Raw genomic sequence first — 17,901 nt, 5'->3', positions numbered from 1 at the left:
ATATATATATATATATATATATATATATAAAGTGTGCAGGGGTTTTATATATATATATATATATATATATATATATATATATATATATATATATATATATATATATATATATGTATATGTATATATATATGTATGTGTCTGTGTGTGTGTGTGTGTGTGTGTGTGTGTGCTGCTTCCCCTATACACACCCTGTCGCTTCGACTTTCTGCGAGGAACTTCTGTGTCTACATGTCATTTCTGCAGCCATTGTAATCCCAATGATTACTGTGCTCGTGATATTTTTAGTTCTCTCATTAAAGTTTTTTTTTTTTTTACATATAAATTTGGTGCTGTGTGGTCGCTATTTATACATCAACGTTTGTTCCTGACTTATCATATCACTCCAGCTCGGAGCCGATGGAGTTAAGGACTGACTCGGCACGGTGCGTTCAGCCATCCCCGCCCGTCTCCTTCCCCGGTCCTCTCCTACACACTGCGTGAGTGAGCGTGTGTGCCAACGTGAGTGCGAAGGCGTGCGCCAAACGGTTTCAAACGAAATCCATTGCGGTGCTACTGCCGCCTCACTCCACCGTTTCAGCAGTCGAGAGAAGGGTTCGTTTTTGGGGAAACATTTGTGCGGCGATTACAAGACCGTGAAAGTAAGCGCGCACGCTGCGTTGACCTGGCGCAGGCTTCTTCGCGGTTTGACTATCCAGCGCTCCTCCATGCGGACAGCGGCTCCGCAGTGAGACGAGCGACGGCAGGACAGTGCAGCGGACAGCGAACGATGTCGGAGGTAGGTGAGCTGCGGGGGGGGGGGGGGGGGGGGGGGGGGGCACACCCAGGTGTTTCACCGACGCATGTAAAATGTCACACACTACATACGGTAGGTGTTCTGCAATGCTGTTGTATTGTCCGTTAGTGCTGATGTTTATAGGTTAAGCTAAATTTAAAGGCTACTTACTTCACGTTCGTGTGTGTGTGTGTGTGTGTGTATGTTCGGGCGGGGGGGGGGGGGGGGGGTCATCAACATGACAGGGTGGTGTAACAGGGGCTGGCCTAGAACGATGTGAAACACTTACCGATTTCCCGGTTACAATCGTTTGCGGTCATGCGTGGTGATTTCACGCTGACGTAATAAGGTGATGAGGCGCGTGCGGGGTCTTCCTGTTTCACTCACCAGCGGCGTCCTCTACAACACTATTGTCTTCAGGTGAACAGCGTTGAACAGTGCTGAAAATCTTAAAAGGGTTGAAAAATCATGTTGCCTTTGGCAGTTTGTGGTACTATGGTTCAGTATCTTTCCCTGCTGAAACATACCAGATTCATCTTATCAGCTTCATTGAACCAGTTGTATTAGAGTGGGGTGGGATAACATAAGACTATCGATTCTGAAGTAATCAGGTGCAGGTGGGGGGGCACAAAACTGTAGTGTTAGAATTTGTTCAGGGCTTTAACCGCCCAATCCTGCACTAGTGTGACAGTGTAGGGCCATGTTCAGGGCTTTAACTGCCCAATCCTGCACTAGTGTGACAGTGTAGGGCCACGTTCAGGGCTTTAACTGCCCAATCTTGCACTAGTGTGACAGTGTAGGGCCGCGTTCAGGGCTTTAACCGCCCAATCCTGCACTAGTGTGGCAGTGTAGGGCCGTGTTCAGGGCTTTAACCGCCCAATCCTGCACTAGTGTGACAGTGTAGGGCCGCGTTCAGGGCTTTAACCGCCCAATCCTGCACTAGTGTGACAGTGTAGGGCCACGTTCAGGGCTTTAACCACCCAATCCTGCACTAGTGTGACAGTGTAGGGCCACGTTCAGGGCTTTAACCGCCCAATCCTGCACTAGTGTGACTGGGGAGAGGTACAAAGTGAGCAGTCTCTCATTCCTCATATCCACCCTGACTGTTAGTACCATGACTCAGCTCTCTATTTCTGGACCTAAAGAGCACTGTGACACACAGACACAATCATAGACACAAACACACACACACACTCACACACACACACACTTGCACACAGTGCTACACCAAATTCCATTTGCAGGTTAGATCAAGTTTCCTCTATAGTGATAGCCAAACCAAATCTCTTGATGGCTCCTCAAAGTGGAGTGAGAGTGTGTGAGTTGTGACTGCAGTTTGTGTGTGTGTGTGTGTATGTGTTCTGTGGTTCACCAGTAAATTGACTTTGTGTAAACCACACATGGCCTTTCTGGTCACTTTTACTGGAGAGAGAGGGGAGAGGTGCAGTATGGATTGACTTGACCATCTGGGAGGTGGATAATAGGGGACAATCTGGAGAACTGGCCCCTGCAGGGCTGACTGGGTGGGAGATGATTGCTGTTACTCACACTTTTTCTTTTAATTCCACTGCGCAATGAAATCTGACCACATTCAGTTGTCACTGCAGAACCTGTGGTGGCAGAACTTTATGCCACACTCGTCACACACTCGTCACAGACTCGTCACACACGCTAGTGTGGTATTGTACCTTGGCTCAGTCTGTGTGGTGTGGGTCTCAGAGCTGATGAATAATAATTCTGCTGTGGTCACACCTGTGAGTCACACACATGGACTAAGCACATTCACACACATGCACAATATATACCATCACCATATTGTGCATACTCTCTCTCTCTCTCTCTCTCTCTCTCTCTCTCTCTCTCTCTCTCTCTCTTATCTTTCTCACGCTTTCTCTCTCTATCTGTCTCTCTCTTTCTCTCTAGAGGCTGAAGACAGGGAAACTTCTACAGTCAGCAGCTCTGAACTGACTTCCTTTCTGAGCTATGTGTGAAGGAGAGGAAAAAACCCACAAAACTAAGCTCCGCATTAAAATGCAAGGAGTTTATTTATGTGTGTGTGTGTGTGTGTATGTGTGTATGTGTGTGCGCATGTGCGTGCGTGTGTGTGTGTGTGTGTGTGTGTGTGTGTGTGTGTGTGTGTGTGTGTGCGCGTGCGTGCGCGTGTGTGTGTGTGTGTGTACATTAGTTTGTCTGTCTGTCTTGCTGTGGTGTGTTTTTCACCCAGTGCAACCACATCTCAAAATAGCTCAGTTCCATTTGCCTGAGATTGGCAAGCCATAAACCCAGACAGACAATCTCATAAGGAATCTGACTTGTGTTTCTGCTGCTGTTGTGACAGCGGTTATTATTCAATTGCTGCAAAACAGTTGATCATTTCGGTGCAGAGAAGAGTGACATATTACCACTGACTCACCGTCTGAGCTGTGTAACCTGGAACCGAGAGGGTTTTGGAAAAACTGTACATTTAGGCAAAACATTTATGCACTCTATTTCAATTGTTACCTTCAGAAAAAGAGTGAATGTGTTTGTGTGTGCATGAGTATACTGAGTCTAATTTTAGCTTTACACACACAAATATGAAGACAAGCACAATGCCATACCTGTGTGTGTGTGTGTGTGTGTGTGTGTGTGGAAAGGAAAGTAATTTCTCTGGCCACATTCTGATGTTTCTAATAGACAGTGAAGTGTAATGTTTAGTGCATACCATTTAATACTTGCCTAATGCTGCTACTGTGTGCAGTTCTTCTTATTGAAATGTGTAACAGTTAAATGTGTAACAGGGAGGTGAATGGTACTGATGATACTGATGATATGGATGGTACTGATTACATTAATATTGATGGTATTGATAACATTGATGGTATTGATGGTATTGATAGTATTGATGACGTTGCGTTTCTTGGCAACTTGCTCTTGCCACTACGTCTCTCAGTAACTCTGCTCTAGTGCTTTAGGGGGAAAGCAGTGTGCTGGCTTGGAATGCCAGAGTTCAGACTGTGAATTTGTACCATCGGAGAGATAAAGGGATACAGGGTGAGATAAAATGATAGAAAAGGAGAGGAGGAACGAGAGATCGTGAGACGTGGAGAGAGGGAGAGGGAGGTCAGAAAATGAGCAAACATTATGGCAGGTCTTAGTAACAAGGGCACAATTGTGTGGGTGGTGAGAGACCAATAAAGAAAGAGAGAGGGCGAGTGAGAGAAAGGAAGAAAGGAAGGAAAAAGAAAGAAAGAAAAAGTGAGAGGGCAAGAGAGAGAGTGAGAGGGCAAGAGAGAATATGACCCCCCTCAGCAGAAAGATGATACTGGCTGAATTTCCGATGACTGCATTTTCTCTTCATGCTTCTCCCCACTTTCTCCTGCTTGTGTGCGCTTGTATCAGCCCAGGAGGCTGCTGGGTAAAACATGAACGTAGGCTGCTGGTGGGTCTTCGGTCACGACGGGAATGTGAAACAGTCACACTGATCTACAGGCTGCTTCAGACAGGAAATGATATGTGATGGGCCAGTTCTTAAGTGTTCCACACTGAAGTGCCTCGTTCTGCTGTTACTCACTGGCCACTTTGTGTTGCTCTTTAAAAGAAAATTAACTCTGATAAAAGGAAATGATTATAATGGTGGCCCTCTGCACCACCTCTCATTTGGTTCTTTCACTTTTCTTTGGTGTGTGTGTGTGTGTAAAGTTGCTAATGTTTGCAAGCTTTAGAGCTTGAAGAGGTAAGCTCCACCCCCGGCCCTTCTTTGCTCTCTGCTGGTCATGTGTCCCATATTCTTATATTTCTAGATTAATATTGGAATATTAATGTGTGTCTGTGTGTGTCTGTAACATCTTCAGTTACTGTTCCTCTCAAGTAAGTGAAATATGGGGCAGATCCTTTGCCTCATTTTCCCCTGCTCCCCATGGGCCTCTGTCGCTATAGCGACAGCTTGCAAAAATAAATGAAAAATGCCCTGTGTGTGTGTGTGTGTGTCTGTGTGTGTGTGTGGGTGTGTATTAGAGGGAAGTCCAGGAACACCAATCCCTGCAGTGGCCTAAACTAGAGCAGGATCTGCCTCACATGGTCCCTGAGAGAAGCGTAAGACACTGGTCATTCACCATGGAGAGGGAGGGGCGGACCTGCAGTACACTGCTTGGGCAGTGGAGATCTGAAGAGCACTTTCTGGTCCAGAGATGAGCAGAAAACAGATAACACTGGAGCAGCATCAGACTGTGTGTGTGTGTGTGCGTGTATGCGCTTGTGTGCATGCGACATCTCTGCTGGCTTACCTGGGTGCCCTAGTATCCACCATCTGCATGCAGCATAGAGCATGGCATTGCTTGACGACCTACTTCCTGTCCCGGTGTTATTCTATGGGAAGGGGTTGCTATAGAAGGCCATTTAATTATAGATGACTTCAAAATGGGTAATTGGTCTCCTCTACCAGCAAAAGAAAAGACAGGAGAAAGAGAGAGAAAGAGGAAGAGAGACAGCGCAAGAGAGAGAGAGAGTATTCAGTGCTTGTGAAACTAATCAGCTACAAGCGTATCATTGCTAGATTTTCCTCCATGGAAAGAAAGGGTTGGAGTTTTGCGAAACACCTTTTCAGTGCTCTGCCCTTAACAGTATTATTTTTCCTTTTTCTCCTGTTATTTTTTCCCTCTGTCCTCACCTTCCCTCTCTTTTTCCCACAGACACATTGCTAAGTCTGAGCCTCTTCAGAATCGCCCCCTCTTCCTACCCCCCCCCCCCACCTCGTCCCACTCTCGGGCCAAAGAACCACCTACACACTCCCACTTCAGCCTACCATTGTCGTTGCCATGACAACCTCAGCCCTGCGGCGCCAGGTGAAGAACATTGTGCACAACTACTCAGAGGCAGAGGTCAAGGTGCGTGAGGCGACCTCCAATGATCCCTGGGGCCCAAGCAGTTCGCTGATGTCAGAGATTGCTGACCTCACCTTCAGCGTGGTAGCCTTCAGTGAGGTCATGGCCATGGTCTGGAAACGCCTCAACGACCACGGCAAGAACTGGAGACATGTTTACAAGGTAGAACCATGTAGATGTAGTGTAATAACTCATTTATAAATTGCCCATTACACATTCATAGGCATATAATACAGACAAACAGACCACAGTGGACTTGAAGGAATGGTTAATTTTCTACAAGACTGCTTTCTGTCGATGTCTGTTGTAAAAATGGCTTCACTGATAAGATTCTATTGGCCAAAGTTAATTGTATGGCTTACATGACATGGTTAGTCGTAATGCTTTATTAAGCTCCTGAGCTACTGCTCAAGCGAGGAGTGTAAAGCAGGTTTGAGTGTGTGGAGATTTCTGATGTCCTGCAGATGAGCCAGGGCTGAGGTAATAACTGTAATCTAGGCTGACTAAACATCTACATGTGGGGTAATGGGGCATTTATAAACACTCACACTCCCTCAAAATCTTCTTTTAACAACCACCCTAGCTCAGTTTACAAGTACTCCACCCCAGCTAGTAGGAGAAGAGAGCCCATACATACTCACACACTCTCACACATACACACTCTCAGACACACATGCACGCATACAAGCACACTCATACACACACATACACACTCACTTTAGTATACGCTCACATACACAGTCACATACACCCATACACACTGACACGCATACACTCACATACACACAAATGCGCTCAAGTGCATGAAATACTTCACCTTTTAATATTGCTAATAACTGCTAATATCCTAGCAGTGGACATAAGGGGCCATTATGTGGACTGCTACCATGCTAACCAGCGTACACTGGTTGTTATGCACAGTTAGCTAAGTTAGCACTGGCCCCTCCTGCAGGCCCTGACCCTACTCGACTACCTGGCTAAGACGGGTTCAGAGCGCGTGGCCCAGCAGTGTCGTGAGAACGCCTTCGCTATCCAGACGCTGCGGGACTTTCAGTACGTGGATCGGGACGGGCGGGACCAGGGCGTGAACGTGCGCGAGAAGGCCAAACAGCTGGTGGCACTGCTGCGGGACGAGGAGCGTCTCCGACAGGAGAGGGCGCAAGCACTCAAGACCCGTGAGAGGATGGCGGCTGGGGGCGGGGCCGGTGGTGGAGCTGGGGGCGGCCCCCCCGCCTACCCCGCCCGTAGGAGCAGCCAGCCCAGCATGGCCGCTCTGTACGGGGAAGAGTTCAGCCGCTCGAGGGGATCGCCTTCCTCTTACAACTGTGAGTGGAGAAGATACACACACACACACACACACACACACACACACACACACACACACAAGAGTTACACAGTGCCAGTGTGATCTCACAATTGCAGATTCCCAACAGCATGTATGATCCAAATGGCATGGAAATTAAATCCAAATGGTGAGGAAGTTTGGCTAAGGTTGGGGCCAGGACTGGAGAAATCTCACCGATCAAACACACACACACACACACACACACACACACACACGCACACATACATGAACACACAAACCAACACCACTACGGCTCTGCTTGTTCTCTACAGATGGTCACACACAGAGCAGTAGGGATTAGCTTTGCATTCAGTAATGTGATGTTAACTGCTGTAGTCACACATCAGCAGAGTTAATTGTGCTTAATGAATATGAATGTGCAACTCTGCCCACATGGAAAGTAGCCTAAACCGATCCCACACACAAACACAAGAAGAGCAGCACATGTGGATGAGTATGGGAGGCCGTTTAAAGCCAAATCAGTGAAACACTTGTGCGCACACACACTACTTGTGCATACGTATGAAACACTTGCACATATACACTGCCTGCCCAAAAAAAATGTCACCACCTGGATTTAACTAAGCTATAGGTAAGAGCTTACCATTGGATAATTACTGCATGGGTGATTATGTTTCAGCTGGCAACAAATTATTTAACCCTAACTGATGCAGTGAGTAGCTTCTCATTTGTTACACAACCATGTGGAAACACACATCCTGTGGGCATGGAAAAGATGTTAATCTGTTTCAGAAGGGTCAAATTATTGGCATGCATCAAGCAGAGAAAACATCTAAGGAGATTGTTGAAACTACTAAAATCAGGTTAAGAACTGCCCAATGCATTATTAAAAAGTGGAAGGACAGTGGGGAAACATCATCTCCAAGGAAGCAATGTGGTCGGAAAAAAATATTGAATGATCGTGATCGGCGATCACTTAAACGTGTGGTAAAATCAAATCGTAGAAAAACAACAGTAGAACTCAGGGATATGTTTAATAGTGAAAGTAAGAGCATTTCCACACACACAATGTGAAGGGAATTTAAGGGATTGGGACTAAACAGCTGTGTAGCCTTAAGAAAACCACTTGTCAGTGAGGCTAACCAGCAAAAACGGCTTCAATTTGCTAGGGAGCATAAAGATTGGACTCTGGAGCTATGGAAGAAGGTCATGTGGTCTGATGAGTCCAGATTTACCCAGTTCCAGAGTGATGGGCGCATCAGGGTAAGAAGAGAGGCAGCTGAAGTGATGCACCCATCATGCCTAGTGCCTACCCTACAAGCCTGTGGGGGCAGTGCTATGATCTGGGGTTGCTGCAGTTGGTCAGGTCTAGGTGCTGCAACGTTATGTGCTCAAAGAATGAGGTCAGCTGACTACCTGAATATACTGAACGACCAGGTTATTCCATCAATGGATTTTTTCTTCCCTGATGGCACGGGCATATTCCAAGATGACAATGCCAGGATTCATCAGGCTCAAATTTTGAAAGAGTGGTTCAGGGAGCATGAGACATCATTTTCACACATGGCTTGGCCACCACAGAGTCCAGACATGAACCCCACTGAGAATCTTTGGGATGTGCTGGAGAAGACTTTATGCAGTGGCTACATCTCCCATCAATACAAGAAAAAATAATGCAACTCTGGACAGAAATAAATGTGACATTGCAGAAGCTTGTGGAAACGAGCATATGCACATACTACTTATGATTATGATTAATTTAAACTTGGATATATACACTACTTACATTTGTGTGTGATAACTTACACGTGCATATATATATATATATATGCATATATATATATATAGACTTGCACTATGCTTGTACATATGTAGGCAGGCATGTAAAAAAAATCAGTGCGCAATGAAGTCTCTGTTAATATTTATACTGCACGCTCATGAAAATACAGCGGTGTACTAAATACAGGTGTACAGCGGTCTGATATTTGTTTATTTGTAAACGAGCTATCTGTCCTTATGGTATAAGAAGTCCTGATGAGTTATAGAAATTTGAAAATTAATTTGAGATTGTGCATTCTGAATATTTACTCAAATACTGTAGGCTGGTTAGGGGATACTGATATGCTAAACTATCCAAACATAGTTCTCATTACATTTAACTGACACTTTTATCCAAAGCAACTTAAAATTATAACTGAGTACAACTTGAGGGTTAAGGACCCAACAGTGTCAACTTGGCAGTGGTTTGAACCAGCAACCTTATGATTACAAGTTAAGTACCTTAGCCACTGAGCCACCACTACTCATTAGCATTGCAAATGTTATCTTCACTTTTTTTTCTAAAGTTTAGAAAACACTAAAAATAAAGAGGAAGTGTGACTAGTAAGATTGACTGGTATTGTATGTCCTTCTCAAGAGGCGTGGTGTTTAAGAACATTTTGAAACTCCTTTATAAGGATTCCAAAATTTGCTTAAAATTCTCATTAGATAATGAAGTGTTTTCTAGTGGTGGGATACCAATATGTTGTCTGTGTCAAACAATCCATAGATCAACTCCAAAAAGCAGATTCCATGCTAAATAAATCCCAGATCCAAACACTGATTAATATGATCCCCTGTCAAAGTGTACCATGGGCGATGGGGAGCGCTAGCATGAGTTTGTGGAACTGCAAGAATAATCTTTCCTTAGTGTGTTTGATCTTCAGTTTGTCAGAATTAGATGTGGGCATAACAATGTTTTTTTCTTTTTTTAGAAATGTTTCTTCACCTTATTTAGATGAGCATGCTGTATAGATGTTAAATATCAGCCTTCCTGTTACAATTAAATGACTTTTTTTTTTGGCGCACCGAAAATTGTTTTACACACATGCGGCCACACAAGCAAAGTTAAACTCTGTGTTTACGCATCAGTGAATGATTGTGCAAGTGTGTGTATATGCAAGTGTAAGTTACAAATGTATGGAGTAGGCTTTTTATATAAAAAATGTTCCATATGTTTGCCCAAGTGTTTCATATGTATGTGGTAGTGTTTCATAGGTATGTGGTAGTGTTTCATATGTATGCGGTAGTGTTTCATAGGTATGTGGTAGTGTTTCATAGGTATGTGGTAGTGTTTCATATGTATGCGGTAGTGTTTCATATGTATGCACAAGTGTTTCATATGTATGCGGTAGTGTTTCATATGTATGCGGTAGTGTTTCATATGTATGCGGTAGTGTTTCATAGGTATGCGGTAGTGTTTCATATGTATGCTGTAGTGTTTCATATGTATGCGGTAGTGTTTCATATGTATGTGGTAGTGTTTCATATGTATGCTGTAGTGTTTCATAGGTATGCGGTAGTGTTTCATATGTATGCGGTAGTGTTTCATAGGTATGCGGTAGTGCTTCATATGTATGCGGTAGTGTTTCATAGGTATGTGCAAGTAGTGTGCGTGTGCACAAGTGTTTCACTGATTTCGCCCTAAAAGGCCTTCCATAGATGAGTCCGAATATGTCAGTCACCAGTTAATTTAGTTAACTTTTTTTAGTCACCAGTTAACTTTGTTCTTCCTCTCTCAGCCTCCACCTCCTCTCCGAGGGCATCAGAGTTAGAGCAGACTCGCCCTCAGACCACAGGGGAGGAAGAGCTGCAACTACAGCTGGCCCTCGCCATGAGCAGAGAGGTACACACATTTATATACACACACGCACTCAAACACATGCACACAGACACACACACACACACATGCACTTAACCCCCCCACACACACACATGCTCACGCACATGCACTCACACAAACATACAGACACATGCACACTCATTTGCACACACACATTTATATACATGCAGACACACAGACACACCTACAAACACATTTACACACATATACACGCATTTCTATACATACAGAGACTCTCACATACACACAGGTACATAACTGTATGCATATGAATACACAAATACAGATTTACACACACATGTACACAGACATACACATCTGCATGCACACACGCACACACACACACATTTGTCACATGTTTTTATGTCATCCCCACGCTAATGTTTTGTCTAATATAATCCTAATAAAGAAACATTAGTTAATTACCTGTATCTTCAAGACTTTTGGGGATTCATCATCAAAAAGCACTTCTTATCACATACACCCCCCCCCCCCCCACACACACACTTCTTATTAAATACACCCCCCCACGCACACACACACACACACAGCAGAACCAGCTGGAGTGTAGGTTTCAGTGTTGTGCTACCAGAGGAGGTTCAATATATATTTTTTTCCCCTACGTATACCCTAACTGTTACCAACATATGTGTGTGTGTGTGTGTGTGTGTGTGTGTGTGTGTGTGTGTGTGTGTGTGTGTTTGTGTCTGTAAGCATATGTGCTGGAATTCAAGGACAACCATGACAGAGCAGCAGGGTGCAAATTGCTAGAGAAGCAAGACATCACACATATATATACACACACACACACACACACACACACACACACACACACGACAGAGCCGCATCTGTGACTCGGTGGGACTGTTTACTATCTGTACAGCTGGTTCTGGTCTTTTCTAGATGTTCCAAATATTAGACAGTAGGCTAGCAGTGACTGACGTGTTTAACCCTCTGCAGTCGCTCACCATTGTGCTGAAGTTACATGGAAAAGCAGCCTGAATCTAAAATCACTATGTGACATTTGTTCCTGCACTTCCATCATTCATGATGGTCGCTATAGAGACAGTGGAACTTGCCTGTTCCATGCCTGGCTGGCAACCAAGCTCACCTTTATGTGAGAGAGGCTGTTCTAACTTTGGCTGTCTTAAGAAACACTCTGCCCCCGTGTGGGGAAATGGCAGCACTGCATGTCTAGTGCCAGTTGGGGCCTTCCTCACTGCAAAAATGGGTCTTTGCAACTTTGTAACTTTGATGTTTTCTTCAAGGTTTTCTGATGTTTGTTTTTGATGTTAAAAAAAATTATGTTGCAGCTGTTTCAGTGGTGCAGCTGTTTCTGGTTCAGTGGTGTGCTTTAAATATCATTAAATATTTTTGTTTTATTTTACATGAAATGATGATAGTTCCAAAAATACAATGGAAAAAAATGCCCAATAATCTTTACTAGCCCAAAAATCTTAGCCTTATTAAAAGATCCTAAGTGAAAGATCATGACGAGGTTTACACCAAGGTACACTTGACATTTTTGTGTGTCTGTGTGTGTGTGTGTGTGTGTGTGTGTGTGTCTGTGTGTGTGTGTGTGTATGTGTGGGTGTGTACTTCAAAACCTCACACTGGAATCTTGGAAATCTTCCCCCAGTCTCTTGAGACCAAGTCTGAACACTTGTTCTCACGATGCTATAAATACAATAATCAGACTAATCAGTCTGCTCTGTGTTTGATTTTTGTTTGGTCAGACAGCTTTGTCCTTCAATTCACAACTTGCTGTTTGTTTTGCGGTTACGGATGCAATTTTATGATCAGTGGAGCATTTATGAAACCCTTATGAAACCTTATGAAACCCTCATGAAACCCTAGTTTTCTTCGTCCTGTTTAGGACAGATTAGGTTGCATGTGTAATTTGAAACCTCTACAAAGGAGGGACATATATACGCATGACATCATGTAACGTTTGTGAATACTGTGGAATACTGTGGAATTGTTTTCCTGTATTGTGAAATGTGCATGTAATAGGGAATTTTTTTTTCACAGCTGTGGAGGGAATATAGAAAGAGAAAATGCCTTTATATCCTCTATCAAAAGTTTACAGCTCATTAATACGCATTATTATTATTATTATTATTATTATTATTAGGCTAATTAGCATTTCCCATAGGTTATTTATGCCAGGGATACCCTTTTCCTCTACTTCTCTCATCAATGAAAACATTTTATTGCATTTTATTTGAAATGGAAATGCTAGTGATGTTTTACTTTCCTGTTCTTCTAAGCAGCTGGAAGCTGCTTTCTGTCTCCTCCTCTGGTGTTCAGCCTGGTTGTTCCTGTTCTCCCCCTCCAGATGGGCTGACTGACGGCTACCGCCCGCCATTCCGCTCTCTGAACTCCGTTATCATCATTCCATCTTCTTTATTAACCTTCTGCCAGTTGTGTCATATTTACAGAGAGAATAGGCTTCTGTCACTGTGTGTGTGTCTGTGTGTGTGTGCATGCGTGTGTGTGTGCACGTGCGTGTGTACGTGTGTGTGTGTGTTGGTGTGTGTATGTGTGCGTGCACATTCGTGATACTACAGTGTCTATTGTCTTTCCAAAGGAGCAGCGCAGTCGTCAAGGAGATGAGTCCGAGCTTCAGAAGGTTCTGGAACAGAGCAGGAGAGAGAGTGAATCTGGACAAGGAGAGGTAAGAAAAAGAAGGAGAGATCGCATTTTCGTCTTGAACTGATGGACACAGAACTCAAATCAGTCAAGAGTCTGTGTAGCAGTCCTACGGGTATGCATCTAATCAGTCAACTTCCTAAAGTTCTCCCATGTCACCCCTCCCCCACCGCGTTCACGCCACTGGCTCCCTGACGCTCGCCTACAAACCCTTAACTGGACCGTGTCCTACATACCTCCTAAAAGCTCTAATCAAACTCCATTCTGCACCACGCTGCCTTCTAGCCTCTAGTACTGCTTGATTCGAACCACCATCCCGCATGACACAGAAGACATGCATCAGGACTCTTCTCTGTCCTGACACTTAGGTGGTGCAACGAACTTCCACTGGCTGTCCGTAGAGTTGAGTCACTGGCAGTTTTCAAACAAAGACTGAAGACGCACCTCTTAACTGAGTCACTGAGTACATAATATGCACTTTAAAAATATTTTATTGTCATTCTCACTCCAGCATGACTCTAGCTTGGTAGTATTCTTGACACTGACCTATTGTCACATGATCTATTTTGACATGAGGGTATGTATTTGATATAGACAGAGGTCTCCTGTAAGCTATTTGAGACATGGGCATCTACCTAATGCTGTACATGTCAATGTTAATGTAATGATCCGTTCCCCCCTCAGTCTGCCATGACTGACCTGGTGGACATATTTGGGCCCACATCTGAGGCTCCTCCTAGTGATGACCCCTGGCAAACTCAGCCCACCTGCCCAGTGAACTCTGACCCCTGGGAATCCATAGGTTAGTATTTGTTTATATCTGTTCTGAGAGTACTATAGTTTTTTTACTCTTTAAGTACTTTGTAAACTTTCCTTCTGTATGACAATTCTTGTCAATCTTTCTATCTCTCTTGCTCTCTCTCTTTCTCAGCTGTGGTTAAGTCTAGTACACCTGTGGTTGGTAGTCCATGGACAGCCCGCCCCACTTCGATTAGCCCTGCACAGCCGTGGGGTGCCAGCCAATCACCACCAGACACCTGGGGTGCTAGCCAATCACCACCTGATGTCTGGAATGCCCCACCCACTAACCCCAGCCCTGTCCCAGCTGAACAAAGCTGGGGAAGTTTAGGTCGGCCAGGTACAATGCAAAACACACACACACACACACACACACAGAGACACATGCACATGCACACACACACACACACACACACACACACACACACACACACACACACACACCTACATAAACAAACATACACCTGCATAAACACACATGCACACAGCCAAATAGACACACACCCACATGCACACACACACGAACACATACACACACACACACACACACACACACACACACACGCACACACACACCAGCTTCTGAGAGCCAGTGTCAAAGTCCACGTAAAACCTAACATGCTGTGTTATGTGGCATGTCTTAGCCTCTGTCAGATCCCACCCCTTCTCCATCCGGGACGGTGATGAACCAGTGGTCGAGCTGAGAGAGGAGGGGCCAAACTTTGTCTTCAGCCCTCGTTGTGAGAGCCCGGCAGGTACGGGCAGTCTGCCCCGCCGTCCAGCCCCAGAGTGCTACAGGCTGTGCTCCTCATCAGCTTGATAGGGTGCCCTCTGTGGGCTGAAGCAGGTGTGTCAGAGCAGAAGCACTGCAGTGATGTGGCCAGACAGAAGAGACTTCTAGTAGAATAATAATGTCTGTAGAGCTGGGCAGCACTGGTTATTCAGCTGAGGATGCGGTTTATATCTGACCACTTTCACTGGTGTGGGTATTTTGCAATAATATTACCTAAGTCACGGAAAAGACAATTGACAGCCTTTGGTTGTAAATCTTTTGTTGTCATTTCAGTGCCTTGGGCAATACTGTTGCAAAAGAGTCACTATCTCCCGCCCTCTCGCTAGCTCTAACTGTTTTGTGAAAATATTGCCTAAAGCAATGGGGTGACAGAATAAACTCTCTCGCTCTCTCTCTGTCTCTGTCTCAGATGTAGACCCATTTGCTGAGTTGGTGGGGGGGAGGCAGGTGAACGGAAGGGGCAGAGGCAGCCCAGAGACCTTTGACCTCTGTCGCCTTGGCCCTCCACTGGAGATGGTGGCCCCGAGAATGTGCCACACGCCCGAGGCTTTCTTGGGGCCTACAGCTGCTTCACTTGTTAACCTCGACACACTCATCCCACCCAACCCACTACCCAAGAGCAGGAGTAAGAACCCTTTCCTCTCAGGTAAGAGACATGAGAGCACACACACACACACACACACACACACACACACATACTCATTCCTCATAGATAAATACACACACATAAACTTACAAACTTATCTTTTCCCATCTGCAGTCCAAGAGGAAGATCCCGGTTCACTCAGGTGGTTCTCAGGTTAGACACTCAAACAGGCATACACACAAACACTTTTGACCCTTATGAATGTCTCTCTACTCTTTTCCAGCCTTTTACTGACTGTCTTTTGTTCTCTCTCTCTCTCTCTCTCTCTCTCTCTCTCTTTTCTCCCCCTCTCCTGTTGGCTCTTTCTGCACCTCTCCCGAGCGGCAGGTCTCAGCACCCCGTCTCCCACGAACCCCTTCCACTGTGAGCAGCCACGGCTGACGCTGAACCAGATGCGTCCGCGCTCAGCCTCTCCCCTGCTGGCCCCTGGTGTGGGGGGACCCCTGCCCTGCAGCGCCTCCCTGCCCCAGCCCCTGCTGCAACAGCAGCAGCCCCACCCCCTGCGCTCCTCCCACACCCAGCCCCCCCACGGCCACCTGGACATGCCCGCCAACCTGCCCCAGCCTCTGCTGCCCCTCACATCCACGCCGGCCACGCCCACTCCACCCCGCGCCAGCCCTCTGCCCCACCTCCAGGACCGTGGCCGCAACCCCTTCCTCTGAGATCTACTGGGAACGTTCCGGATCACAGGCTTCTGCTCGCAACTGGCCCTGCTTTTGGACCAAACAGAAGGCTCAGCCTAACAGGATGCTGATGGGCGAGGCACATCGGAATCTGCACTGGATTAACTACTGGCATGTTGTTTCTGTGTGAACAAACTGATGTGGTTTGAACTGATCTCGAACAGTATCCTTCAAATGTGACTTTAGGTTTTAAGGTGAAACTTGCCACCCAAATCTGATGATACATAATTCAGTATTTATTGACATTATGGTTTATTGGTAATTAAAAAGGCCAGGCTTATTCTGGTCTATTGCAGATAACAGCAGATCAGACGTGGGTATTTAACTGATTGAAGTATCTCAGTGCTTTAAAGGAGGAACAAAATCATAACAGAGCTATCAGACATCTACTGTCTCAAGCATGCTGCTAATAAAGCACTGACATGGGGCTTACCTGTCAATCAGCATGGCTCCTACATCTCACAAAGACAAGAACTGCTTCTCCTTTGAGCTGTCTGTCAAATGGCCTTTCCCTTCTCAGACTCATGATGGATAGAACTGAGCTACCAAAGGGGGATGGTCAATATTACAGGAATACTGAACTAAAGGTATGAGCAAACGTTTTATCAAGAAAGAGACATTCCCACATCCTATTCCTCTTTTGAAACTCGCTTTCTTCGTTGCCTTCTGTCTATGGACTGCTGTGGGTGTGTAATATTCACCCAATCAGGGACCAGCAATGATTGTAAAGACCCCACCCCTTCCTCAGAGAGCCACATGAATATCTTCCCAACAGTCCCACAGCTTGTCTAGGTTCGGCTCCATGCGTTCTGACTGGATCTCAGGGGCCTGCCCACCAAATCCTGCACAATTAATGCGCTGCTCACAAGCAGCAGTCTTTAGGGTTTTGGCAAAGGGAAAGGGACCAGTGTAGAAAGGTGCATAAATGAAAATCAAAAGGCACATTATGTTAAACTGGAACAAGACAGACAGACTGATCATATATTGTAATGCTGAATATCCTATGCTGTTGTTCTTCTGTTGAAGATAATAGTCATTTATTGATTAATACCAGCTTTGTCACTTAATGGCCATTGATAAATATGAAATGAGTTTAGTGTCTTTTAAGGCCAATACATCCAGGTTAAATATTAATGTATTATGATAAAAATTATATATATATATATATATATATATATATATATATATATATATATATATATATATATATATATATATATATAATTAGTATATTGGTGAACACCAATAAATTAATGTCATTTGCATTAAACTGTTGTCAGAAATGTTTCAGGAGGAAATGCTAATGGCGTTATTCTCTTCCCCCGCTCACTCTGCTTCCTGTTACTGAACAGGAAGAAAGTTTGCACTGCTGAACCCTTGTGGAGTACCTTAAGGGCTGAATAGCACAAAACTGCACTGGCTTCAGGTCCTCGTGGACTGGGAACCATTTAATATGATATGATACTTTTACAGAGAGTCGTGTGCGTGTGTGTGTGTGTTTGTATGAGGTGTATGAGCGCGAGAGAGGGCTTAGTGATATAATCTTCTCTGATTGACTGTGTATTGTCTGGGAATGGGTGTACGGTGAGACAGAGACTGAAGCAGAAACCCAACGGTCAAACGGCCCGGCATGTCTGTGCTTGTCTATTGTGGTGACTGTTCGTGGTTGTGCAGGTTTCAGGTGCACCTGCTAATATGTGTTTGTGTGTGCGAATTTGTATTTGTTCT

General features: G+C 45.0%; 1 protein-coding gene across 3 annotated transcripts; it reads left to right on the top strand.

The window, feature by feature from the left end:
* Positions 1–99: 99 nt before the first annotated feature.
* epn3b (epsin 3b) lies at positions 100–17,323 on the top strand. Of its 3 annotated transcripts, none has more exons than XM_081701553.1 (12): positions 100–775; positions 4,769–4,846; positions 5,443–5,796; positions 6,587–6,959; positions 10,501–10,604; positions 13,192–13,278; positions 13,938–14,055; positions 14,185–14,391; positions 14,696–14,806; positions 15,254–15,490; positions 15,605–15,643; positions 15,818–17,323. In XM_081701553.1, the coding sequence occupies exons 3-12, from the start codon at positions 5,569–5,571 to the stop codon at positions 16,150–16,152; spliced, it is 1,839 nt and encodes a 612-aa protein (XP_081557679.1). In that variant the 5' UTR covers positions 100–775; positions 4,769–4,846; positions 5,443–5,568; the 3' UTR covers positions 16,153–17,323. The 3 variants fall into 3 exon arrangements, with proteins under 3 accessions (XP_081557679.1, XP_081557678.1, XP_035390435.2); XM_081701552.1 differs by having other exon boundaries at positions 4,769–4,980; XM_035534542.2 differs by lacking the exon at positions 4,769–4,846.
* Positions 17,324–17,901: the final 578 nt, after the last annotated feature.

The sequence above is a fragment of the Electrophorus electricus genome, chromosome 18 (genome assembly GCF_041902795.1).
Source record: "Electrophorus electricus isolate QZ-2024a chromosome 18, ASM4190279v1, whole genome shotgun sequence".
NCBI classification, from domain to species: Eukaryota; Metazoa; Chordata; class Actinopteri; order Gymnotiformes; family Gymnotidae; genus Electrophorus; species Electrophorus electricus.
The sequence above is the reverse complement of the archived record's forward strand: the minus strand, read 5'-3'. Positions and strand labels throughout refer to the sequence as shown.

Coding starts and splice junctions, on each gene's coding strand:
- epn3b (XM_035534542.2), top strand. CDS start 5,569: ATGACAACCTCAGCCCTGCGGCGCCAGGTGAAGAACATTGTGCACAAC. Junction 13,279..13,937: donor GTGAATCTGGACAAGGAGAG/GTAAGAAAAAGA, acceptor TTCCCCCCTCAG/TCTGCCATGACTGACCTGGT. Junction 15,491..15,604: donor TAAGAACCCTTTCCTCTCAG/GTAAGAGACATG, acceptor TCCCATCTGCAG/TCCAAGAGGAAGATCCCGGT.